The following is a 27,257-nucleotide window of genomic DNA, read 5'->3' on the forward strand; positions in this document are numbered from 1 at the left end:
TTTTCAGACTTAGGGATGGGTGGAGAGGTAGCAATGCAGGAGGCAGGGAGCAGACGAGTAGGATGTAGAGCATAGAGGGTCAGGAAATACAGAAGAAAGGGGCAGGAGGTAGAGCAGAAGGTCGGGAGGCAGAGAGACGGGTGCTAGAGCAGAGAATCAAGAGGTAGAGTGTAGGGACGGGTTGTAGAGCAGAGGGTCAGGAGGTAAAACAGAGGGTCGGGAGGTAGAGCGTAGGGCAGTGTTGCCAACCTACCAGATTGAAATTTACTGACATGACACCCAAAATTTACTGGCACAGATATTATGTCAAAAAACATATTTCTTATTTTATTTTCGATGTAGTAAGTAGCTCAGGGACAGGACTCAGGAGGACAAGAAATTAGAATGGGCAGGCACAGACACATGAAACTGACTCTCACAGTGACACTAACGGCAGTATGCAGCAGTACAGATAATGATGAAACCTCAACGACACGACACGTCCGCTCATGAGTCATAGTGACAGTATCTCTCCATGCCAGTCCCACTCCTGGCTTGCCTTGCTCCCGCCTCGCAGACCTGCACACAAGGCTCTGGCTGCTCCACTCGGCTCCCTTTATACTATTACATCACACGCCACGCTCAGGCACCGCCTCATGCGCTGTTCTGAGCTGTGCGTCACAGCCATAATTTTTTTACCGGCAACCTTTTTCTGTCACTGGCAGGAGAAAAGTGCCAATTTTTTCTGTCTGCCTGTCAGAAAAGACGTTTCTGCAATCTCCCCAGCAATAGGGGTATCAGAAGAATGCCCATGCGCAATAGCGGCACTTAGGCGGGTGGGAACGCGCATGCACAATATCGGCACTTGGGCGCGCGCACCTAATGACAGCACTTGATGCTAAAAAAGCCTATTTAAAGAGAAATGTTGCTTTGCCGCCTTGCTGTCCGGTCTACAGTGTTTCCTGAGACCCCTGCTACTTGTGATTCTGATTGCTGACCTGTTATCTGATCCGGCTCTCCCCTGACTCCTGCTTGCTGCCCGTCTCTGATCCCGGCTTGTCCCAACTTTGCTTCTGCTTCTCCTCCAAACCTGATTGCTGCCCGCCTGATGAACTGACCTGAACTTTGACCATTCTCTGGATTCTGCTTCTGTACCTGATCTGCCCGCCTGTGTTTGACCCGGCCTGTCTTCACCTACCAGCGTCCTGATCCACAAGCACCTCTCCACTGTTTGCAGTCCTCAGCCTGCTGCTTGCATCCTGCTTCTGGACTACAGAGCACCTCCCTGCTGCTGCATCCAGCCCTCTACATCAGCTTTCCTGTCTGGCACTTGTGCTTCTTTGCACTCTCGAGCTCCTGTCTGCTCTACCAGGGGTTGCTGAGTCAGAGGTATACGAGAGGCTGCTCCCTGCACATTGGGCTCTACCACCAGGTACGTGACACTGCCAGTAAAAATACTGATGGTTGGCAACACTGGTGTAGGGTCAGGTGGTAGAGCGGAGGGGTCAGATAGAGGCAGAGGGTCAGGAAGCAGGGAAGAAGATCAGGTTGAAGCGAAAATAATTAGAAAGGTAGGGCAGAGGCTAGAGGTGCTGGAACAGAGGGTCAGGAGGTAGCTAGGAGGGTCGGAAAGGTAGAGCAGAGAATCAGGAGGTGAAACAGAGGGTCGGGAGGTGGAATAGATGAAATGGAGAGTCTGGTGGTGGAGCAGAGAGTCAGGCGTTGGAACTGAGGGTCAGGAGTTGGATGGGAGGGTTGGTCAAAAAGCGGAGCAGGGGGAGGGTCAGGAGTAGAAACGGAGGGTCAGGGGTTGGAACGGAGGGTCAGGCATTGGAACGGAGGGTCAGGGATTGGAACGGAGGGTCAGGGATTTGAACGGAGGGTCAGGGATTTGAACGGAGGGTCAGGGGTTGGAACGGAGGGTCAGGGGTTGGAACGGAGGGTCAGGGGTTGGAACGGAGGGTCAGGGGTTGGAACGGAGGACCAGGGGTTGGAACAGAGGGTCAGGAGTTGGAACGGAGGGCCAGGGGTTGGAACGGGGGGTCAGGAGTTGGAACGAGGGGGCAGGGGTTGGAACGGAGGTGGGGGGGGGTCAGGGGTTGGAACAGGGGGGGTTAGGGGTTGGAACGGAGGGTCAGGAGTTGGAACGGAGGGTCAGGAGTTGGAACGGAGGGTCAGGGGTTGGAACGGGGGGTCAGGAGTTGGAACGGAGGGTCAGGAGTTGGAACGGGGGGTCAGGAGTTGGAACGGGGGGTCAGGGGTTGGAGCGGAGGGTCAGAAGTTGAAACGGGGGGGGGGGGGAGTCAGGATGTAGAACAGAGGGTCCCACCTGCGCAGCATGGCGAAGTTCTGCCTCTTGTAATAATCCAGCAGTAGTGCGGTCCTCTCTCTGCACCTCCTACCATCCACCTCGAAGCCTTCTCCATGCAGGGCTGTGCTCATCCTCTCCGCCACCGCTGCCCACACCTGGCCGAACTCCCGCACCCAGAAGGGATTGTGGTGGATGACCTCCCGCAGCAGGATGATATCATGATGGGCTGCAAAACGGATGTGCCGCTTCCTAGTGGATCCAGGGGGAGAATAAGCTCCGAAGTCTGCCCGGACTGATCAGAAGAAAGGAAGAGTTTATTAGACTACCTGTGCCAGCAGATTAATGCATGAATGCTGCTCTGTGTACAATACAATGTAACACTATTAATCATCATCAGTTCATGGAAATGACAGATCACACATGACCATTCTATAGAGAGGATTATCTAATATAAGATTATATTGTAGCTACCCATCTGCTTCCACTCTCACCAGCAGCAGCACTGCTCTGGACTTGTCCCGGAGACTCCATCCGTCTGACCCCGACGTCCCCACTGTGATTCCGGCACAGGAAGCAAATCACAACGTGACATTCTTCAATCAGCCACTAGGTGGGGCCAGAGAACAGAGACATTTCCCTGGCTGTGTGTTATAGGAAACATGTAAGAAGAGCAAAGAAATAACTCATATCCAGAATGCATCTTAGTCCATCTTGTGAGTGGATCAAATGGTGGCATATATATATATATATATATATATATATATATAGGTGTAACAGGTACATTAACCATACCTTCAAAATGTGAGAAACACCTTTACAATTTACTATGTAAAATATTTAGGGAAAATACTCTTATACTCTTGTCACTTAGACTATGAGACATTTTAACCCTTTCATGCCTAAGCCTATTTCTGACATTTTGAGCCAGATTCACAAAGAGTTACGCCGGCGTATCAGTAGATACGCCGACGTAACTCCGAATCTAAGCCCGTCGTATGTTTAAATGTATTCTCAAACTGAGATACACTTAAACATGCCTAAGATACGACGGCCTGCGCCGTCATATCTTATGGTGCAATATTTACACTGGCCGCTAGGTGGCGCTTCCATTGAGGTCGGCGTAGAATATGCAAATGAGTCGTTACGCCGATTCATGAACGTACGCTTGCCCGTCGCAGTAAATTTACGCCGTTTCCGTAAGAGATACGCGGCGTAAAGATAAACATGCCCCCTAGGTTGCGTATCCAATGTTAAGTATGGCCGTCGTTCCCAAGTCGCAATTTGAAAATTTTACGTCGTTCGCGTAACACGTTCGTGAATGGGGCTGGACGCCATTTACGTTCACGTCGAAACCAATGACGTCCTTGCGACGTCATTTAGCGCAATGCACGTCTGGAAATTTTAGGGATGGCGCATGCGCAGTACGTTCGGCGCGAGAACGCACCTAATTTAAATGTTCTACGCCACCTACCTGGCTCATTTGAATTACGCGGGCTTGCGCCGGGGGATTTACGCTACGCCGCCGCAACTTTACAGGCAAGTTCTTTGAGAATAAAGCACTTGCCTGTAAAACTTGCGGCGGCGTAACGTAAATGAGCCTCATTTAAAGTCCCACCTCTCTTCGTTTGCAATAGATTCCAAACATGTCACGCTTTATAATTGCACGCACTCGTGGAATGGCGACAAACTACGGTACCTAAAAATCTCCATAGGCGACGCTTTAAACTTTTTTTACGGTTACCAGGTTAGAGTTATAGAGGAGGTCTAGTGCTAGAATTATTGCTCTCGGTCCGACGATCACGGCGATACCTCACATGTGTGATTTGAACACCATTTTCATATGCGGGCGCGACTTCCGTATGCGTTTTCTTTGTTGCGCAAGCTCGCAGGGAGGGAAGCGCTTTAATAAAAAAATTCTTATTTATTTTTATAATATAAAAATTCTGCTTTTACCTTTCAATTTTTTTACATTTTGATCACTTTTATTGCTGTCACAAGGAAGTTAAACATCCCTTGTGACAGTAATAGGTGGTGACAGGTACTCTTTATGGAGGGATCGGGGGTCTAAAAGACCCCCGATCCCTCTTTTGCACTTCAAAGTATTTAGATCACCGAAAACGGCGATTCTGAATACAGTGTATTTTTTAAAATCCGGCACCATTGGCAGCCGAGAAACCCGGAAGTGACGTTATGACGTTGCTTCCGTGTTTACATTGCAGAGACTGAATCGAAGCCGTTTACGGCTTCGTTTCACTCTGCGCCTGGACACCGGAGGTGCCGGATCAAGGATCGGGTCTCCCGGTGGGACGGAAGGCCCGGTCATAGCGGTGAGCGGCGGCAGGAGGGGGGGGATGTCCCCTCCCGCTCCTCCGGCATAACAACCGAGCGGCTCATGAAGTGAGAGGAGCACTGCACTGAAGCGGCCATGGCATGCAGGGAGGGACAGAGACTGATGAGCTCTGTCCACCATCATATAAATTCTCCTCCACATCCTCCTGTGCCCCTTTCACCTCTCCACAGGTCAGAACAGCTCTGACCTGTGGAGAGGTGAAAGGGGCACAGGAGGACAGCATACTGCTGATGTGGAGTAGAAGTTATATGATGGTGGACAGAGCACATCAGTCTCTGCCCCTCCCCTGCATGCCTAGGCCGCTTCAGTGCAGTGCTCCTCTCACTTCATATCCCCCCCTGTTTTACTCCCCCCTCCTCCTCCTCTTACCTGCTCGGCCGAGTCCTACTATGGCACTATTATGCACTACACGAGCCACTGTTGTGACCGCACTCCCGTCCCGATCGTCTATTCAAAAATGGGGCTGGGTGGCGCCATTACGTTACTGCGCATGCGCCGCCCGGCCGAACGGCGCATTCGCAGTTGCATGGTCGGCTCTCGGACATCTTTTTTACAGGCACCCGTGCCCATAACGGACTTTCACGAACACCAAGAACGGTTGGCAAGGCTGCAATCTGCCTCAGTGGGGCGGGCGGAACGGTGATGGTGGGCGGCAATTTGCCGCCCCCCCCAAAAGTGCCGCCTGGTACATTGGTACCATCTGGTCCCATGGTAGGGCCGGCCCTGTGCCTTTGACAGCTGATTCTAAATGTTTGGATGATAAAACCAAAAGGTACAAGCTAGAAAATGTTTATGGTGCGTGAAAACAGCGTCCAATTTTCACTCAATGTGTACAGTAATCGTATGGAAATACAGTAAAACCTTGGTTAGAGAGAAATTTGGTTTGAGAGTGTTTTGCAAGACAAGCAAAATGTTTTAATACATTTTGCCTTGATATACAAGCGATGTCTTGATATAATAGTAGCGTCATGTCACAACTGAGTATAAAAGAGAAGAGAGGAGCCTCTAAGGCCCCGTACTCACGACCAAACATGTCTGCTGAAACTGGTCCGCAGGCCAGTTTCAGCAGACATGTTTGGTCGTGTGTGGGCGCGAGCGGGCCGAATTCCAGCAAACATTTGCCCGCCGGGCCTTTTCCCAGCGGACAAATATTCCTGGACTTGTTTTAAAACAGTCCGCTGGAATCCTGCCCGCTCGGACATGTACGGTCGTCAGTACAGACCTACCGTACATGTCCAGGCGCCCGCCGTCCCTCGCATGCGTCGAATGACTTCGACGCATGCGTGGAAGCATTTTAAAGGCGGGCCGCCCACGTCGCTGCGTCATTGTCGCGGCGACACCGCGTCATCGACGCGGCGACACCGCGTCATCGACGCGGCGACACCGCGGACACGCCCCGCGTATTGTTTACGCGCGGACTTCTGTACGATGGTGTGTACAACCATCGTACAGAAGCCCTCTGGCAGACATGTATGGTGAAAACGGTCCGACGGACCGCTTTCACCATACATGTTTGGTCGTGAGTACCCGGCCTCAGAGTAGCAATATGGTTACATTTAATTAAGGTACAACGTTTAGCAACTTATTGCTACACTTAGAGGCGCCTCTCTTCTCTTTTATACCCTGTTAAAAAAATGCTTTGATATACAAGTACTTTGGATTACAAGCATGTTTCTGGAACAAATTATGCTTTCAAACCAAGGTTTTACTGTAATCGAAAAAAAAGGGGGGGGGGGGTTTGGGACTTTGAATAAGAAATATGTAAACATATGTCTCCATCACTGTTATATGTAGAAAAAAAAAAGAGGGGGATTGGGGACTTTTAGCCTAGGTTCACATTGGAGCGATTTGTCATGCAATTTGAGAGATTAAATCGCATGACAAGTCGCAGCCTATTGGCGGCAATGGCACTGTTCCAATCGGTGCGACGCCGATTTTGTGGCGCTGCACCGATTTGCAAAAGTAGTTCCTGCACTACTTTTGCCGATTTCAGGTGCAATTTCTATAGACATCTGCGTATGAAGCCACACAAATGTCTATCAAGTAGCACCTGAAATCGCGCTGACCTTGCTACTTTGAAATCGCGCTACTTCAAGTAAAGTAGCACGATTTCAAAGTAGCATCAGTGTGAACCAGGGCTAAATGAGGTATGCATGAGAGGACTCAAAGATAGACAGTGTAATATGGATGCGTTTATTTGTCTAAAACACATAGCAGAGCATGCGATTTCGAATGTATACATAATAGTAAACATACGTGAGGGCATAGTGCCCACCCTGTTGAAACAAGGTATAATCAAACCCATCCTAAAGAAGCCCACCCTTGACCCCAAGGACCCTGAACATCGTCGTCCCATAACAGGCCTGAACGTCTTCTCTAAGGTAATGGAGAAAGTGGTGGTACAACAGCTGCAACAGCATTTAGACACCCATAATTTGCTCAATCCTTTTCAATCGGGTTTCCGTCCAGGACACGGGACGGAAACAGCATTACTCAAAATATGGGATGATGCTCTCGAGGCCGCAGACGAAGGAGAATCTTGTCTTCTAGTACTGTTGGACCTCAGCGCAGCTTTTGACACGGTAGACCACAAACTATTGCTGACTCGGCTAGTTGAAGTAGCCAAAGTCGCAGAATGTGACTTATCCTGGTTCTCCTCCCTTTTGGAAAACCGATCACAAGTAGTGAAACTGGGACCGTTCACTTCTGAAAAACGCACGGTGTCATGCGGAGTCCCTCAAGGATCCCCTCTGTCCCCGGTGCTGTATAATATCTATCTTCGCCCCCTTTTTGAAATCATTAGCAGCCAAAAGCTGCTCTACCATTCTTATGCGGATGACACACAATTGTACTTTCGCATCTGCAACAAAAAGGATCATCATCTTGCTCTAGAGAAATGCCTCTCTTTGATAGAGAACTGGATGACAAAGAGTTATCTTAAACTCAACGGATCCAAAACAGAACTTCTTCTGTTTCACGCTAATTGAAAGAATCAACCGGCAACAACCTGGACACCTCCTCCCATTCTGGGCAAAATCATCACCCCTAGCACCAAAGTCAAAAGTCTTGGGGTCATTTTTGACACCTACATGACAATGGATGCACAAATAGGGTCAGTGGTCAGCGGATCACACCATCTGCTGCGCCTACTACGCAGACTTATTCCATTTATTCCCAAAGAGGACATAGCAGTCGTGGTGGGAACAATTGTTAACTCCAGACTCGACTATGCAAATGCCCTTTACCTCGGACTCCCAAAGTACCAAATCACTCGCCTGCAGGTCGTTCAAAATACTGCCGCGCGACTTTTGACTGGGAAAAAACCTTGGGAATCAATCTCGCCTTCACAGAGAAGCCTTCACTGGCCGCCAGTAAAAGATAGAATCACTTTCAAAGCGATTTGTCTGACGCACAAATGTATTTTGGGAAATGCCCCCAAGTATTTGTGCGAAAAACTAAAGGCTTACAACCCCAATCGCGTTCTGCGATCCTCAAACCCAAATTTACTCCAAATCCCCAAAACCAGATAGAAGTCCAAAGGAGAAAGAAGATTTGCTGTCCTGGGCCCTCGACTTTGGAACACTTTACCAACCTCCATTCGGTTGGAGGAGAACTACTTGGCCTTTAGGAGAAAGATCAAAACCCATCTCTCTTGAGGTCAAAGGAGAAATGGTCAACAAACGCCCAGAGGCGATTCAGTTCGCATGTGCAGCGCTATATAAGTTTTTCACTCACTCACTCACTTACATGGCAATAAGCATATAAAAAGCATGATGCAAAAACCATAAACATTGTATAACAACTTGTTCCTCGCATTATTAAAAAAATCCTCATAAAATAGAATCATTAAACCCAAGGTCGGTCTTACAACTGAAACACCTGTGTAAGCCCGGAGACGCCTTTCATGGCATTATTGCCAATCTTCAGGGGCGGATGCGTAGTGGGGTAAAGTCTGCAGAAGGACACAAGTATAATATGTAAGTTTTAGCATAACACCCAAATAATGGCAGACAGTGAGAGAGATGGGAAAAGGGCCATGTCCAAAAAATGTACTAATTTCCAGTATGTGAGGATGTGCAAACTGGAACGCACGGGTCGCTCTGCTATGTGTTTTAGACAAATAAACGCATCCATATTACACTGTTATCTTTGAGTACTCTCATGCATACCTCATTTAAAGTCCCAATCCCCCTCTTTTTTTTCTACTGTAATGGAATAGAAAGAAATGTGCATGATCAGAAAAAAAAAGGTGGCAATGTAAATAGAAATCGTACACAAAAAATGTTTTTTGCCTACGTCGGCTAAGAACACCATTCGCAGCTACATCATAATTCTAACCTTAATAGAAAATTGGACAATCATTCATCCGATTTTCTTATAGTGTGTACTAGGCTTAAAGCGGGGGGTTCACCTGCAAAACATTTTTTTAAAAGCCAGTAGCTACAAATACAGCAGCTGCTGACTTTTAAAAAATTAACACTTACCTGTCCTTGCCTGATTGCGTAAAAATTTAAAGTTACATAGGGCCAGATTCACACAGATTTCCGTTACGCATCGGCGGCGTAACGTAATCCATTTACGTTACACCGCCGCAAGTTTGCAGCGTAAGTGCCTGGTTCACAAAGCACTTACCTGTAAACTTGCGGCGGTGTAACGTAAATGCGCTTGGCGCAAGCCCGCCTAATTCAAATGGGGCGGGCACCATTTAAATTAGGCGCGTTCCCGCGCCGAACGTACTGCGCATGCTCCGTCGGGAAAATTACCCGACGTGAATTGCGCTTAATGACGTCGCACGGGCGTCATTTGCTTAGACGTTAACGTAAATGGCGTCCAGCGCCATTCACGGACGACTTACGCAAACAACGTCATTTTCAAATTTCGACACGGGAACGACGGCCATACTTAACATTGGCTAGTCCATCTAGAGGGCAGCCTTAGTTTTACGCGGCGCATCTCGACGTAAACGACGTAAAGTTACAGCGTCAGGTAACGCGGACGTTCGTGAATCGCCGTAAGTAGTCATTTGCATATTCTACGCCGACCGCAATGGAAGTGCCACCTAGCGGCCGGCCTAGAATTCAATTACACCTGTCGGATCTTAGGGCTATCTATGCGGAACTGATGCGTTGTATCTCTGCTGTGTATCTGGCCCATAGTTACATAGTAGGTGAGGTTGAAAAAAGACACAAGTCCATCAAGTCTAACCTATGAAGTGTTTAGTTTTGACCTCATGTTATATGGTTTTGGTAAATCTAAAGGAGAAAATCTAAAGAAAGTTGTATAGTGTGTATCCAGCTTTAGAGAGCGCTTCTGCAAAGCTCCCCAACTGTCCCTGATTTGGAGCAATGTCCCTCTGTCCCTTATTCCTCCTCATTTGTCCCTCATTTTGATCTGATCGATATAGATGTATATAAAATGCACTTTTTATCAATCAAAAAGTGTTTCCCTGTGCTAAACCTTTCATCTGATTTCTAAATTGCTGCATTTGTAAATCCCAAAAGCCAATATAAAGAAATAGTAGTGGTAAAAAAAAAGCACTTGTGGGTTTAACCAATCTTGTTATTTTTGTACATTTCTCTTTTAACCACTTATCCACCACCCGCAGTCAAACCCTATTGTTCTGGGTAATGTTGCGCCCTTTCAAGCCACTAGGGGGCGCGCGCGCCGTGTCACTGGGGACCCGATGCACGTGCCCGGTAACTGAGCAGGACCGTGGATCTGTGTGTGTAAACACACAGATCCACGTCCTGTCAGGGAGAGGAGACCGATGCTGTGTCCCTTGTACATATTGACAACCATTGGTCACCTCCCCCAGTCACTCCCCTCCCCCCACAGTAAGAATCACTCCCTAGGGAATATATTAACCCCTTGATCGCCCCCTAGTGTTAACCCCTTCCCTGACAGTCACATTTATACAGTAATCAATGCATTTTTATAGCAGAGATCGCTGTATAAATGTGATTGGTCCCAAAAATGTGTCAAAAGTGTCCGATGTGTCTGCCGCAATATCACAGTTACAATAAAAATCGCTAATCGCTGCCATTAATAGAAAAATAATAAAATTAATAAAAAAAACATAATAATAAAAATGCTATAAATCTATCCCCTATTTTGTAGACTCTATGGGGCAGATTCACGTACAGCCGCGTAAAATTGTGCGGGCGTAACGTATCTGATTTACGTTACGCCGCCGCAACTTACACGGGCAAGTGCTGTATTCTCAAAGCACTTGCTCCGTAAGTTGCGGCGGCGTAGCGTAAATCGGTCGGCGTAAGCCCGCCTAATTTAAATGTGGAAGGGGGGGCGTGTTTTATGTTAAACTACTGTGACCCGACGTGATTGACGTTTTTGCGGAACGGTGCATGCGCCGTCTGTGGAATTTCCCAGTGTGCATTGCTCCAAAGTACGCCGCAAGGACGTCATTGGTTTCGACGTGAACGTAAATGACGTCCAGCCCCATTCACGGACAACTTACGCAAACGACGTAACTTTTTCAAATTTCGACGCGGGAACGACGGCCATACTTAACATTGGCTGCGCCTCATATAGCAGGGGCAACTATACACTGGCAAAAGCCTAACGTAAACGTTGTAACTTTACTGCGTTGGCCGCGCGTATGTTCGGGAATTCGCGTATCTAGCTAATTTGCATACTCGACGCGGAATTCGACGGAAGCGCCACCTAGCGGGCAAAAAAAAATGCAGTTTAGATCCGACGGCGTAAGAGACTTACGCCTGTCGGATCTAATGGATATCTATGCGTAACTGATTCTAAGAAACAGATGCATAGATACGACGGGTCGGATTAGGACTTACGACGGCGCACAAGTCCTGGGCCTATAACTTTTGCGCAAACCAATCAATATACGCTTATTGCGTTTTTTTTTTACCAAAAATATGTAGAATAATACATATCGGCCTAAACTGAGAAAAAAAATGTTTAAAAAAAATTGATATTTATAGCAAAAAGTAAAATTTTTTTTTTTTTCAAACTTGTCCCTCTTCTTTTGTTTATAGCGCAAGAAATAAAAACCGCAGAGGTGATAAAATACCACCAAAAGAAAGCTCTATTTGTGGGGGAAAAATCGAAAAAAAAAATCATTTGGGTACAGTGTTGCATGACTGCGCAATTGTCATTCAAAGTGTGACAGCGCTGAAAGCTGAAAAATGGCCTGGGCAGGAAGGGGGTGAAAGTGCCCTGTAGGCAAGTAGTTAAGGGGCATGGCAAGTGGTGTGTCCTATGCCTGTGTACTTTTGCTGATAGGTGTCCCTTATTCCCATCTCAAAAAGTTGGGAGGTATACTTCTGATCACATGCACGTGTAGATTTTATTTGGGTGCAGCCTGATGTTTGACCAGTAGAGGGCAGTAGGAAGCAGAGGGTGCTGGGTGCTACAAACTCCTACAGAGTCACAGAGGCAGTTCAAATGTGAACTGACAAGCGGAGAAGCAGCTTGTGCTCCATTTCTCTCTCAACCTGCTTCATGTAGTATCTGTCTCCTCTGTAATACTTCTCCTTCTTGCTGTGTCAGGAGCTCACTCCCTCCCTTTTTTCTTTCTTGTATTTGGTTCTACACTTTTTATTTGTCTCCTGCACTTCTGACCTGAGGCTTACCAAGGACCAGACATGGGTGATGCCCATGGGTCATCCGTTGGCCCAGTCGACCTTCTCCTTTGTGACACCTTCACCCAAGTTCCAGGAGATGGGATTCTCCTCTCGCTGCTCCTGACCCAGAAAGAACTGAAAATAGAGAGCCTGAGTGCCACCTCGTCGCCCCCTCACCCATCGTTCAATCTAACCGACTGCGTCAGCTGTCACTCCTTCAAGGGTAAAGACCCCAAAGACATCGGCGGCTATTTCACAGTCGTGTTTTACCCTCTCAGGGGGATGTTAGGATCTACAAACCACAGGCAACGAATTTCTAGAACGTTTCGGACAGAAGCGTCAAGGGACGCGGAGCAGAACATGAAAGTCGCCAGGGCCTGGACGGAGAAGATACGGCAGCTGTCCATGGAGCAAGGTAAAGGGGGTTATTACCAATTGGGGGAAATGATCGGCTTCTAAAAAGTTTTGTCAAATATTTCACATGCTACTCCAGGTAAGATCAGGCTCCACAATCACATCTCAGGTGCCGGCTCAGCTTGTCACCATCGAAGCGATCAACTGTACCAAAAAAAGCAATGAAGGCTCCGCACTATACAATCACATCTCAGGAGTCGTTCAGCTCAACTCCAAAGCACTCCAATGTTCAGTGCGAGTTCCTGTTGCTGGGCTAAACGTTTTTTGGTTGTACATAGTTACATATAGGTAGATTCAGGTACAAGAGCCTACAGTTACGGCGGCGTAGCTTAGCGTGTTTAGGCTACGCCGCCGTAAGTTAGCTAGGCAAGTACATGATTCACAATGTACTTGCCTGCTAAGTTACGACGGCGTAGCCTAAATCGGCGGGCGTAAGGGCGCCTAATTCAAATGTGTTGGAGGGGGGCGTGTTTTATGTTAATGAGGCTTGACCTCACGTTATTTACATTTTTTTATACTGCGCATGCGCCGGGCGCCTACATTTCCCAGTGTGCATTGCGGCTAAGTACGCCGCACGGGCCTATTGATTTCAAAGTGGACGTAAACAACGTAAATCCCGATTCGCAGACGACTTACGCAACCGACGTAAAAAATTTGAATCTCGCAGCGGGAACGGCGGCCATACTTTAACATTGTTATTCCACCTAATAGATGGAATAACTTTAGGCCTGAAAATGCCTTACGGAAACGGCGTAAATCTACTGCGGCGGCCGGGCGTACGTTCGTGAATCGGCGTATCAACTAATTTACATATTCTACGCCGACCGCAATGGAAGCATCACCTAGCGGCCATCCAAAAAATTGCAACCTAAGATAGGACAGCGCAAGCCGTCCTATCTAAGATATGTTTAAGCGCATCTCTGTTTGAGCATACGCTTAAACATAAGTCGGCGTAGATTCTGAGTTAGGTCGGCTTATCTACTGATAAGCCGGCCTAACTCTTACTGAATCTACCTAATAGTTAGTCAGGTTGAAAAAAGACACAAGTCCATCCAGTCCAACCACAAAAAAAAAAATAGTTGTAGCAACTCTGTAGACGGTAACACACTTTGCATGATGAAGTAGTTGCCTGTCAACAAATGCCTTGCTCAACAAACTTTACTAGTGTTGTATAGGTGGCGGTTATATAGTAGACACCTATAGTAGGTAAAAAAAAAAAAAATATATAGAAATTAAATTAAAGTCAAATCTTTTTCTCTAGTTTTGGATAGAGAGGAGAGGGATTGTCAGTTTTTATTGCTGTCTGTGCCCCTGTTACGGAGACCCCCCCTTCTCTAATTGTCCTATTTACCATTATCATTGAAAGTAAAAGAAAATCCCAAATTTTGGGTTGTCCCCAGAAAAGTAATAGTGGGGAAATCTTCCAATGAGAACACCAGTCCTGCTGACCTGGGGGATTCCCCTTATTTGCAGGGATCTCCCCTCACTTCCTGTTTGGCTATGGGACAGGAAGTGAAGAGAAATCTACGCAATGGGACACAGATGGTGGGGAAAAAACTGCAGATAGAGGTTATAACCCTCACTTGCTCTATCCAAAATGAGAAAAAAAAATTGCCTATAGCTCTATTTTAAAGAGGAAGTAAACCCTGATGGGTTTTACTTCCTCTATGTCTCCCTGCAAAGATAAAGCATAATAGGCTACTATAATAGGCTAATAGGCCTATTATGTGACACTTACCTGTAGTAGAAGCCCGCAAGGTCACCATCTTCCAAGCTGGCAGCGAGCATCCATCTTCACCCCTCTTCTTCCGGGAGCCGCAAACTCCGGCTCTCTGACTGGCCGGAGTTGCGTGACGTCACTCCCGCGCATGCGTATGGGAGCCGCTTTTCATGGCATGACCCCGGCTTGAAACGGCACAGCGTGCACTTTCAAGACGGTGCATGCGCAGTTGAAGTCATTGGGGGAAATTGCAAATATCTCCGAGGCCGTGTAGGTCTCTGAGATATTGCAAGCACCTATAGGTAAGCCTTCGACCCCTTTCACACTGAGGAGTTTTTCAGGCGGTACAGCGCTAAAAATAGCGCTGCTATACCGCCTGAAAAACTCCTGCACTGCATACTCAATGTGAAAGCCCGAGGGCTTTCATACTGAGGCGATGCGCTGGCGGGAGAGAAAAAAATCTCCTGCCAGCAGCATCTTTGAAGCGGTGAGAGGAGCGGCGTGTATACCGCTCCTTCCCATTTAAAACAATGGGAAACCGCGTCAATACCGAGCAGAGGCGCTTTGTGGGCGGTATTAACCCTTTATCGGCCGCTAGCGGGGGTTAATACCACACCGCTAGCGGTCGAATCCCGCGGCAAATCCGACGGTATAGTGCCGCTATTTTTAGCGGCGCTATACCGCCACCGCGTCTCCCGCCCCAGTGTGAAAGGGGCCTTGATCTAGGCTTACCTGTAGGTCTAACTTCCAGAGGGTTTACAACCACTTTAAGGCCCCTTTCACACTGAGGCGTTTCTAAACTGCCAGTAAAACACTGGGCGCTTTTGAAGAGCTTTCCATTCATTTCAATGGAGAGGGAAGTTTTTTTTTACCGCTCTGCCAGCGCAGTGCGCCAGTGTGAAAGCATTTGATTGCAATAGAAATAGGTTTTCGTGAGCTTTTTCAGGCACTTTTTTTAAGCTTGAAAGCGCCTGAAAAGCGACTCTGTGTGAAAGGGGTCTAAGTTGACTTTATGAAAGTGTAACACAATCGCCTATATTTGTTAAAATTCTGTTACTTGCTAGCAGTAATTAAAAGTTCATCAGGAATTATGAAAATGTTTCCAACTTCAGCTGTTGCACTTTTAATTTTATATGCCTTGTAAAGCTAGGCGTACACACATATTTTTTTTTTTTTTTCTTTTTAACCAGCAAGTTGAACGAGAAAAACCTGACAGATCTCTGAATCCTGTATCAGCACAAACAATGTGTATGTGGGCATCTCTCCCCCTGTGCTATTCTTTTCTATCAGCAGGGACCACCTCACAATTAGAATACACAGATCAGCGTCAAAGCCATTGGCTGTAAGCGCTGATTCTATGCTGGTTTTCAAGCATGTCCGTTTGATAGAATTCAATTGTTACCCATGTACCGAAAGTCGGTCAGTTCATGCTGTACCGGACAACTTTCCCTTCTTGTATATCCAGTTTTAGGATACATTCACACAGGCGGCTATGTCTACAGACAGACTAGCTCAGTGGTTCTCAAGTCCAGTCCTCAAGGGGCCTCAACATGTCATGTTTTCAGGATTTCCCTCAGATGAAGCGGCTGTGGTAATTACTAAGGCAGTGAAACTGATCAAATCACCTGTGCAAAATAATGGAAAGCCTGAAAACCTGACCTGTTGGGACGCCCTGATGACTGAAGTTGAGAAACACTGGACTAGCTAGTTAGCTGTGAGCTAAACTCCACAGAAACATCAACAGTGTGGGGCAGATCCAAAATTCCCGCGTCGTATCTTTGTTTTGAATCCTCAAAACAAGATACGACTGCATCTCGGCTATATCCGACAGGCGTACGTCTTCGTACGCCATCGGATCCAAGTTGCAATTTTTCGGCGGCCGCTAGGTGGCGTTCCCGGCGAAATCCGCGTCGAGTATGCAAATTAGCTATTTACGGCGATCCGCGAACGTACGTCGGCCCGGCGCATTTTTTTTCCGTCGTTTGCGTTCGGCTTTTTCCGGCGTATAGTTAAAGCTGCTATACTGAGGCGTACTCGATGTTAAGTATGGCCGTCCTTCCCGCGTACAATTTAGAATTTTTTACGAATAGGAATTGGCGTAGAATGACGTCACCGTCGTAAGCATCGGTGGGTTCCGGTTTAATTTCGAACATGCGCACTGGGATACCCCAGGGACGGCGCATGCGCCGTTCCAAAAAAAACGTTGTTTACGTCGGGTCACAACGTTTTAACAAAAAACACGCCCCCATCACAGCCATTTGAATTCCGCGCCCTTACGCCGCGATAGATACACTACGCCGCCGTAACTTATGGCGCGGATTAGTTGTGGATTCCATTTAAAAAAGATAAGTTACAGCGGCGTAGCGTATCTTAGATACACTGCGCCCAGCGCAGATGTCTGTGGATCTGCCCCTGTGTGTCCAGGGTCTTTCGGAGGCTCTATTGCATGTAACATCTCATCTGACATCACAGTGCTGGTCATTGACTTGTACCAATCTGACAGCTGCTGCTAATCGTACACTTTGGGGGATCGTTACTAAAACACACGGTAGCCAATCCGCTTCTTACTTCAGCCTGTTCAATTAAGCTTTGACAATAAAACCTGGAAGCTGATTGGTTTCTATGCAAAGCTGCACCAGATTTATATATATATTATGAATAGTGAAAAAGTCTTGTGAATCCAAATCAAAAAGACAGTTCTTATTGAAGAGTGCAAAAACAATATGTGTACAGTGGAACCTCGGTATAAGAGTAACTTGGTTTGAGAGCGTTTTCATTTGCAAGCAACTTTTTTTTTTTTTTTTTTTTTTTTATTCTGACTCAGTTTGCAAGTGTTGACAAGACGAGCAGAATTCAAGCTAAATAGGCCTGCAGTACCTCATTTGGCCTGATGTACGGGGGCGCAGGAGTCGAGCCGAAAATAGGCCTGCAGTACCTCATTTGGCCTAAGGTACGGAGGCGCAGGAGCCGAGAAAAGCCGAACATTGGCCTGCAGTACCTCATTTGGCCTGAGGTATGGAGGCGCAGGAGCCGAGAAAAGCCGAACATTGGCCTGCAGTACCTCATTTGGCCTGAGGTATGGAGGCGCAGGAGCCGAGAAAAGCTGAACATTGGCCTGCAGTACCTCATTTGGCCTGAGGTATGGAGGCGCAGGAGCCGAGAAAAGCTGAACATTGGCCTGCAGTACCTCATTTGACCTGAGGTAAGGGGGTGCAGGAGCCGAGCCGAAGTGTCTTCTGGCCTTTTCGGCCATTTTCGGCGCTCTCTAGCGCCCCCCACCTTTGGCTGCATTCGGTATTGCATCCCATTGAAGTCAATGCGGGACAAATTATTTTAGTTTCCATTGACTTCAATGGGAAAACTCGCTTTGATATGCGAATACTTTGGATTACGAGCCTACTCCTGGAACGGATTATGCTTGAACGCCATTATACGCTCGTTCCCGCTAATCACCGCAAATGTACGTCAGCTGCTTTAAGAGCCATAGCAGGCACACATGCAACCGCTGCACGGCGGGGGACACGATGAACTTGGCCGGCGGCCGCGATGCCCGCTGTCCACCCGCAATCGTGGGCATGGGAGCCAGAACGGGGATCTGTGTATGTAAACACACAAATCCCCTTTCTGACAGGGGAGGAGAGACAGATCTGCCGTTCCTAGTAATTGGGAACAGTGATCTGTCTCCTCCTAGTCAGTCCCACCCCCCCACAGTTAAAAACACACATGAGGAGGGAACACAGTTAACCCCTTGATCGCCCCCTAGTGTTAACCCCTTCCCTGCCAGTGACATTTGCATAGTAATCAGTGCGTTTTTATAGCACCGATCGCTGTATAAATGTCAATGGTCCCTTAACCACTTAAGGACCCCTTCACGCCGATATACGTCGGCAGAATGGCACAGCTGGGCACATCAACGTATGGGTACGTTGTCCTTTAAGACCAGCCGTGGGGTCGCGGGCGCTTCGTGACCGCGGGACTCGCGGACCCGATCGCCGCTGGAGTCCCACGATCGGTCCCCGGAGATGAAGAAGGGGGAGAGCCGTGTGTAAACATGGCTTCCCCGTTCTTCACCGATCGTGTCATCCCTTTTATAGGGGGACCCAATCGAAGATGTCACACCTACAGCCACACCCGCCTACAGTTGTAAACACACTTCAGGTCACACATAACCCCATCAGCACCCCCTGTGGTTAGCTCCCAAACTGCAATTGTTATTTTCACAATAAACAATGCATTTTAAATGCATTTTTTGCCGTGAAAATTACAATGGTCCCAAAAATGTGTGAATACGTATCGGCCTAAACTGAGCAAAATTGTCACTCTCTTTTGTTTATAGCGCAAACAATAAAAACCGCAGAGGTGATCAAATACCACCAAAAGAAAGCTCTATTTGTGGGAAAAAAAGGATGCCAATTTTGTTTGGGAGCCACGTCGTACGACCGCGCAATTGTCAGTTAAAGCGACGCAGTGCCCAATCGCAAAAAGGGGTAAGGTCCTTTAGCTGCATTTTGGTCCGGGTCTTAAGTGGTTAAAAGAGTTTCCGATCTGTCCGCTGCAATGTGGCAGTCCTACTAAAAACCGCAGATTGCCGTCATTACTAGTAAAAAAAAAAGAAAGATCTATCCCCTATTTTGTAGACGCTATAACTTTTGCGCAAACCAATCCAATATACTCTTAGGGCAAATTATTTTATTTATTTTTACCAAAAAATATGTAGAAGATTACATATTGGCCTAAACTGATGAAGAAATATTTATTTTTTACATTTATTCTTTGGGATATTTATTATAGCAAAAAGTAAAAAAATTAAATATATTTTTAAAATTGTCACCCTTTTTTTGTTTATAGCGCAAAAAATAAAAACCGCAGAGGTGATCAAATACCACCAACGAAAGCTCTATTTGTGGGAGAAAAGGACATCAATTTTGTTTGAGTACAGCGTTGCACGACCGCGCAATTGTCAGTTAAAGCGGCGCAGTGCCGTATCAGAAAAAAATGGCCTAGTCATTAAGGGGGCAAATCCTTCCGGTCCTTAAGTGGTTAAGAATCCATCTTTTACTGGTCAAAGTAAAGCTAGTTATACACTAAACAGATACAATCTAATCATAGCCTTTCTGTACCATCTCCTTTAGGGTCCTTTCACACGGGCGTTCTGTATGTCTGTTTTTCCTCCATCTGTTGGCAGATGAAAAATAGACATACATGTATGTCGATGGGCCAGCAGACGTTAAGTGCCGCCTATCAGTGCCAACCACCTGTCAGTGCCAGCCACCTATCAGTGCCCATAACTGCGGCCTATCAGTGTCAGTGCCCATAAGTGCCGCCTATCAATGCCAGCCACCTGTCAGTGCCACCTGTCAATGCCAGCCACCTGTCAGTGCCCACTGCCCATAACTGCCGCCTATCAGTGCCAGCCACTTGTCAGTGCCACCAGTGCCCATAACTGCCGCCTATCAGTACCATCAGTGCCACCTGTCAGTGCCGCCCATTAGTGCTGCAATTGATGTGTTTTTTTTTTCCTTGCCTGCCACCATAAATTTGGAGCACCAGCCGCCACTGAGCAGGACAGAACACTGTGGCAGGCTAGTGTGGGGTGACACCAAGTTTTACCGCACCAGGTGACACCAACCCTAGTAACACCACTGTTTACATCTGCCACTCCTTGGTGAATGGAGGGCCCGATTGGGTCAGACTGATTGTGTGAAGGGGGCCTAAGGCTGCTTTCACACTGATGCACTGTTGTTTACCCACACCAGGGTTGCAGCACACTTCACCTGTGGCTTTCCTGCAGGTTAGCTGCACTTTGCCATAGGCTTCTATTATATGCTGTAGGTTTGGTGCACTTTCAGAAAGCACACAAAACTTGCAGGTTAAAACAGAATTCTATGGCTCAGTGCAGTTAACCCGCAGGCGCACTTCTCTGCACCTGCAGATCAGTTTGAAAGCAGCCCAGTAACCATTGCAGAACAGATATGCCCATATATACACTGTGGCCCGGATTCACAAAGGAGTTACGACGGCGTATCTCCAGATACGCCGTCGTAACTCCAAATGCGGGCCGTCGCAACTCGGCGCCTGATTAATAGAATCAGATACGCCTCACAGTTGCCTAGATACGAGCGGCGTAAGTCTCCTACGCCGTCGTATCTTAGGGTGGATATTTACGCTACGTAAAAAAAGCGTAATTTACGTGGGGTCATGATTAGTTTACATAAAACACGCCCACCTCTTCCTCATTTGATTTAGGCGCGCTTACGCCGGCACATTTACGCTACGCCGCCGTAACATAGGACGCAAGTGCTTTGTGAATACTGCACTTGCCTCTCTAAGTTGCGGCGGCGTAAATACGATTCGCTACACCTAGCGCTAGGTGGTGCTTCCGTAGATTTCCCGCATAGAATATGCAAATTAGCTAGATACGCCGATTCACGAACGTACGTACGCCCGGCATATCAAGATACGTTGTTTACGTAAGACATACGCCAGCGTAAAGTTACCCCTCATAAAGCAGGGGTAAGTCATGTTAGGTATGGACGTCGGAAACGTACGAACAGCGTCGTATTTTACGTTGTTTGCGTGAGTCGTTCGTGAATGGGGCTGGGCGTAGGTTGCGTTCACGTCGACTAAGCATTGAGCGGGCGCAATTTACTTTGAAAATTTGACATGATAGTGAGCATGCGTCGTTCGTAAAAAGCGTCATTTACGTGGGGTCATGACTAGTTTACCGTATTTATCGGCGTATATCGCGCACTTTTTTGCCCTGAAAATCAGGGCAAAATCGTGGGTGCGCGATATACGCCGATACCCGCTTTCCCGCACCGAGTTTTGAATACTGCGCCGACATATACCGAGCGCAGTACACTCGGGTATATTCGGCCATTCTCGGCTTCTTCCGCGGTCACGTCCTGGATGTACAGGACGTGAGCGCGACAGTTGCCGCCGAAGAGGACACCGGACCCACCACAGAAGGACACCGAAGCTGCAGAAGGACGCCGGACCCGACGAGGCCGCCGGACCCGACACCAAAACTGTAAGTACAAAAATAACTTTTTTTCCACAGGATTGGGGGTCACTTTAGGGCTGCGCGGTATACGCGGGAGCGCGTTATACCGCGATAAATACGGTACATAAAACACGCCCACCTCTTCCTCATTTGATTTAGGCGCGCTTACGCCGGCACATTTACGCTACGCCGCCGTAACATAGGACGCAAGTGCTTTGTGAATACTGCACTTGCCTCTCTAAGTTGCGCCGGCGTAGCGTAAATACGATACGCTACGCCCGCTTAAAGTTACGCCGCCCTACGTGAATCTGGGCCTGTGATTTTAGTAATAAGCTTACCTTTAATAACAGTATTCCATTCCATCCCATCCCAGAGCAGGAGGTCGTGGGCCACATCGGAGGGCTCCGTGAGCCACTGGTTGGGCACCGCTGGCCTAGGCAGTGATTATGTGGGCCTTCTCTCTTGAGTGATCGGGGGGGGGACTGAATATTTGCCCTGGGTGAAAGAATGTCTAGCTTCGCCACTGAACTGCCGTACCTGTTGAAAAACTGGTTTAACTGTACTTGCAAAGTACACAGTCTATTTCACTTTAGTAAATCATCAACTCCTGTTGCACAGAGGTTTACACATAGATTCAGCTTATTGTACAGGCCTTCAGTTGTATATGGATAGGAGCACTTGTAACGTAGCCAAGTAGAATTTGTATAGGAGCGGTTGTAACGTAGCCAAGTAGAATTTGTATAGGAGCGGTTGTAACGTAGCCAAGTAACAGATGAGTAAGTGTAATTATTTATCTGATTGAACTCTGAAGGCTATGTTCATTTTGTCATTGCTAGGCTGTTCCCATGTGTTTACTGATTTACCTTAGTTCCACTTAGTCATTGACCTGTATGTTCAGATCATTTGCTCTATGCTGAAGCAAAGCCAGGCGTATCCAGTATGATGTGGACAACACAGACGAGACAGGTTAGGACACATTCCAAGCACGTTTTGATATTCCTACGCTATAGTTTTCAGTGTTCCAGTTCTGTGTACAATGCTTGGTCATAATACGCCCACATTTGTACACAGCCCATATGAGTGCATCACCTAGACTAGCCTTTCTCAACCTTTTTTTCACAAAGGAACCGCTTCATCAGTGGTTAAGCCCTGGTTCACATTGCAGCGACTTGGCATGCGATTGATGCCAAATTGGAGGCTATTGCCGGCAATGGCGCCGTCTGCATCGGTCCTGCACCGCACTGATTCCCCAAAAGTCGTTTGTGTACTACTTTTGGCAACTTCGGGGTGCACTTTCAATAGACATCTGTGCAGAAACCCGCACAGATGTCTCTGAAATTGCCCCCAAAGTCGGGACTGACATGCGGCAAATTACATGAAATTGTGCGAGTTCAGCTGCAATGCCCTTGTCTTATCTAGTGACAAAAGAGAGAAGTGCAGCAATTACAGAACTAGGGTGAAATCAATTGACCTCCTATCAATTGGCCAAGGCAACTATCACTTGGGAAATACATTTTAACCACTTCCATACAGGGCACTTATACACCTTCCTGCCCAGACCAATTTTTAGCTTTCAGTGCTGTTGCACTTTGAATGACAATTGCGCGGTGATGCTACACTGTACCCAAACAACATTTTTATCATTTTGTACCCACAAATAGAGCTTTCTTTTGGTGGTATTTGATCACCTCTGGGATATTTATTTTCTACAAAAAAAATAAAAAAATGACCGAAAATTTAGAAAAAAATAGTTTTTTTTGTTTCTGTTATAAAACATTGTAAATAAGTAAGTTTTCTCCTTCACTGATGGGCACTGATGGTACTGCACTGACAGGCACTGATAAGGTGGCACTGATGGGCACCGATGAGGTGGCACTGATGTGGTGGCATTGATGGGCACTAATATGGGCGGCACGGATGGGCACTGATGGGCGGCACGGATGGTCACTGATAGGCGGCACAGATAGGCGGCATGGATGGGCACGGATAGGTGGCACGGACGGGCATGGATAGGTGGCACGGACGGGCACGGATAGGTGGCACGGATAGGCGGCACGGACGGGCACTGATAGGCGGCATGGATGGGCACTGATAGGTGGCACGGATGGGCATAGATGGGCACTATTGTATGTGTTGTACTAATGGATGCCAAACAATGCCTGCCAATCAGTGATGCCCATTGTGGGCACTGATTGGCATTCATTGCGGCACTGATTGGCATCCATTTTCTGTGCCCTCCTCATCCCTGGTGGTCTAGGGTGGCATCCTTTATTTTTTTATTTTTTTATTTCTGGCTGTCTATATGGCCATCCCTGGTGGTCCAGTGGGCATCCTCGGGGGGGTTGTGCTGATGATCGATCAGCACAAACCCCCCCTGTCACAGGAGCAGCCGATCGGCTCTCCTTTACTCGCGTCTGACAGATTACCGGCTTTTCCTATTTACATTGTGATCAGCCGTGATTGGACACGGCTGATCACGTGGTAAAGAGTCTCCGTGAGAGACTCTTTACGGTGTTGCGGGGTGTTTTAGACTGACACCCTGCAACAACGATCGCCGCGATGCGCGCCCCCGGGGGAGCGCAGCGGCTCAGAATCCTGAGGACGTCATATGACGTCCAGTCAGAATTCTACAACCACTTTTCCGCCGTCAATCTGTCATTGGCGGGCGGCAAGTGGTTAATAGCAACCCTTTTTTAATTCAATACTTTTTTTTATTGTTTCCATACAAATGCAAAAAATAAAAATGTACATGTACATTTTTTTTTTTTTATATCCTTAGTACATTTTATGTGCATACAAAAAATTAATTGCAAAGATTTAAAATGTCCATTCATCTCCTTCCCGCCCTCCCCCCCTCCCTCCTATCTTACTTTTAAAAGTGCATACACGTTTTTAGTTCCATTCTTTTCCTTATATTATTTTCTACCTATCTTTGCTTGATTTAAAGTGAGCGGCCTATTTTACGTAGCCAGTGCTCCCATATTGCATTAAATTTTTTAAGATTACCCCTTCTAGTCCATGTTCCCCTTTCCTTCCCAATTGTGCTATTCATTACATTCAACCATTCCTCTACTGTGGGTGGGTTTTGTGCTTGCCATTTTAGTGCTATTAGTTTCCTTGCCTGAAACAGGCATCTTATAACTGCTTCTAATGTATCCCTCTGCCCCATTCCCTCCTCAATGCATCCTAATAGACAGACCCTAGCTTCAAGTTCCAGAGTTGTACTAAAAATTTCATTTATAGTGTCCAGGATTTTAACCCAGTATCTATGCAATTTTGGGGTTAATAGCAACCCTGCCTGAACATCAGGGTGCTACAATTACAAAGAAAAAGGGGGTAAGGGCCCAGAGGGCCTTAACCAACAACATAAGAGATGAAAAGTATATTGCATTGGATGGGAAGCATTCCCGAGAACATTATACATCACAACTTGTCATTGACAGTAACAATACGTGAACAAAGCATGCATAGGATAACAGCATATACACCACATGAGAACCAAGAATGTGAAACTATGACCCCCTTGTTTCTTTCTTTCTTTTATTTTCACCTGGGGATCTAGTCAGTAAGTCTCTTGTTTTTCAAGCTCTTCTGCAGATGTAGCAGCTAGTGGGTTGAGAAAACCGGAATAAAACTGTTCCTGTAACTGTAGTGCCCTCTACCATAGGTAGGTGCTAGAGGTAAGGTGTTTTGGGTAATAGCTGCCAGGCAGGTAAATTTAGGGAGGCCTATGCTGCATACTAGGCCCGCTTGTTTTGATCTGGGGGACAGGGAGTGGTTAGTGTAGCAGTGGGTGCGACCACCTGTCTTTCAGTCCTTGGGTGCCTCCCCTGCTTCCAGGGAGAATATCTGGAAGAGGGGCAGGGCTGGCAATTGGAGTGACAGGGAGTTCATGTGAGGAGCCCTGACCAATTGCCAACTAGGATTGATTGGCAGGGGGCAGGTCTCCTACATAAACTCAGGTCCAGCCCACTGGAGGGGAGTTGTCAGCTGGGTGAATTGAAGAATGGAGTGTTAGGCTGCAGCATGTGGCTTCCCCCCTATCTGGGGGGGTGTAGGCCTCGGCGGAGGAGCTCGGGAACTGGGAGGGAACCTCTCCTTACACGGTCATGAAGAGGTGTCCAGGAACAGGAGCTGGAGAGAAGCAGTCAGTACGCATGGTCCGGGTAAATTCTTCAAGAAGGACTCGGGCAGGAGAAGTTCGGTGAGTGAGCCACAGTGGATATCTGAAAGAGGCATGCCAGGGGAGCTGGGTGCAAGGCCAGATGAGAGACTGTGGGGTTCTGTGACATATCGTTGTGGCCTGAGGGCACAGGATTTGCAGCAGGACTGGTATCTGCTCCTTTGTACAAGGAGGAACAGGATGAGCACTGCCAGAGCCCTACAAAATGACCTCCAGCAGGCCACTGGTGTGAATGTCTCTGATGAAATAATCAGAAACAGACTTCATAGGGGTGGCCTGAGGGCCTGACGTCCTCTAGTGTGATCTGTGCTCACTGCCGGACACTGTGGAGCTCGATTGGCATTTTCCATTGAACACCAGAATTGGCAGGTCCGCCACTTGTGCCCTATGCTTTTCACAGATGAGAGCAGGTTCACCCTGAGCATATGTGACAGACGTGAAACGGTCTGGAGAAGCCGCTGAGAACTTTATGCTGTCTGTAACATCGTTCAGCATGACCGGTTTGGTGGTGGGTCAGTGATGGTCTGGGGAGGCATATCCATGGAGGGACGCACAGACCTCTACAGGCTACACCATTAAAAGTACAAAAAAGTACAAAACGCAGTCAGTTACCCGTAGGCCTCGATGCGCCGAGAACAACAATAAAAACCTTGGACCCATTGTCAGACCCTACGCCGGTGCAGTGGGTCCTGGGTTCCTCCTGGTGCACAACCATGCCCGGCCTCATGTGGCGAGAGCATGCAGCCAGTTCCTGGAGGATGAAGAAGTTAAAGCGGTCCTCCACCCTAAAGTGGAGTCCCGCTGATCGGAACCCTCCCCCCCTCCTGTGTCACATTTGACACCTTTCAGGGGGGAGGGGGGTGCAGACACCTGTCTAAAGACAGGTATTTGCACCCACTTCCGGCCACACGCTACGGGCGAAAGACGGGCATTCCGTCACATCCCGTCTGTCGCCCGTTGTGTGCTGGGAACACTCGGCTCCCAGCACACAGCGTGTGAGCCAATCGGCGGGCGCAGCGCGACTCGCGCATGCGCCGTAGGGAACCGGGCAGTGAAGCCGCAGCGCTTCACTTCCTGGTTCCCTCACCGTGGATGGAGGGGGGAGCAGCAGGGTGACGAGCGATCGGCTCATCCTCTGCTGCGATCACCGCTGGACTCCAGGACAGGTAAGTGTCCTTATATTAAAAGTCAGCAGCTGCAGTATTTGTAGCTGCTAGATTTTAATATATTGTTTTAGTGGCACATCCGCTTTAATACCATTGAATGGCCCCCTCTCTCACCTGACCTAAATCCAAAAGAACACCTCTGGGACATTATGTTTCGGTCCATCTGGTGCCGCCAGGTTGCACATCAGTCTGTTCAGGACCAGAGGTCCAGATCTGGGAGGAAATACCCCAGGACCCATCCGTTGTCTCAGTGGCGTCACTAGGGTTGGTGTTACCCGGTGCGGTAAAACATGGTGTCGCCCCCCCCCCCCCCTCTGTCTAGGCTGCCCAGCACCAAGCAGGCAGCGCACGGGGCGCACCCCAAACCAGCCCCTGTAAATGATAGTATAGGGCAGTATAGTGGCAGGTTAGGGTAGTATAGAGTGGTATAGTGGCAGGTTGGTGTAGTGGGGTGGTATAGGACAGGTTAAGGTGGTATAGGGCATGTTGGGGTGATATAGGGTAGTTTGGGGTGGTATAGGGCAAGT

At 47.8% G+C, this 27,257-nt stretch overlaps 2 protein-coding genes across 4 annotated transcripts in view; one reads left to right on the plus strand and one right to left on the minus strand.

Annotated features, from left to right (window-relative positions):
• The window catches only part of LOC120918485 (trichohyalin-like), a 33,607-nt gene extending 30,717 nt beyond the window's left edge, over positions 1-2,890 (minus strand). The window contains exons 1-2 of one of the 3 annotated variants that reach the window (XM_040330090.1): positions 2,782-2,890; positions 2,309-2,582 (exon numbers count right to left, since the gene is read on the minus strand). In XM_040330090.1, coding sequence (XP_040186024.1) covers positions 2,309-2,582; positions 2,782-2,821 — 314 coding nt within the window. In that variant the 5' untranslated portion in view covers positions 2,822-2,890. Of the gene's footprint in view, positions 1-2,308; positions 2,583-2,761 lie in introns of all 3 variants that reach the window. The other 2 variants (XM_040330092.1, XM_040330093.1) reach the window with 2 other exon arrangements.
• Positions 2,891-12,017: 9,127 nt separating this feature from the next.
• Positions 12,018-27,257, plus strand: part of SPHK1 (sphingosine kinase 1) — an 81,265-nt gene continuing 66,025 nt past the window's right edge. The window contains exon 1 of the mRNA XM_040330094.1: positions 12,018-12,659. Coding sequence (XP_040186028.1) covers positions 12,266-12,659 — 394 coding nt within the window. The 5' untranslated portion in view covers positions 12,018-12,265. The remainder of the gene's footprint in view (positions 12,660-27,257) is intronic.

This window comes from Rana temporaria, chromosome 12 (assembly GCF_905171775.1).
Source record: "Rana temporaria chromosome 12, aRanTem1.1, whole genome shotgun sequence".
In the NCBI taxonomy this organism is placed as follows: domain Eukaryota; kingdom Metazoa; phylum Chordata; class Amphibia; order Anura; family Ranidae; genus Rana; species Rana temporaria.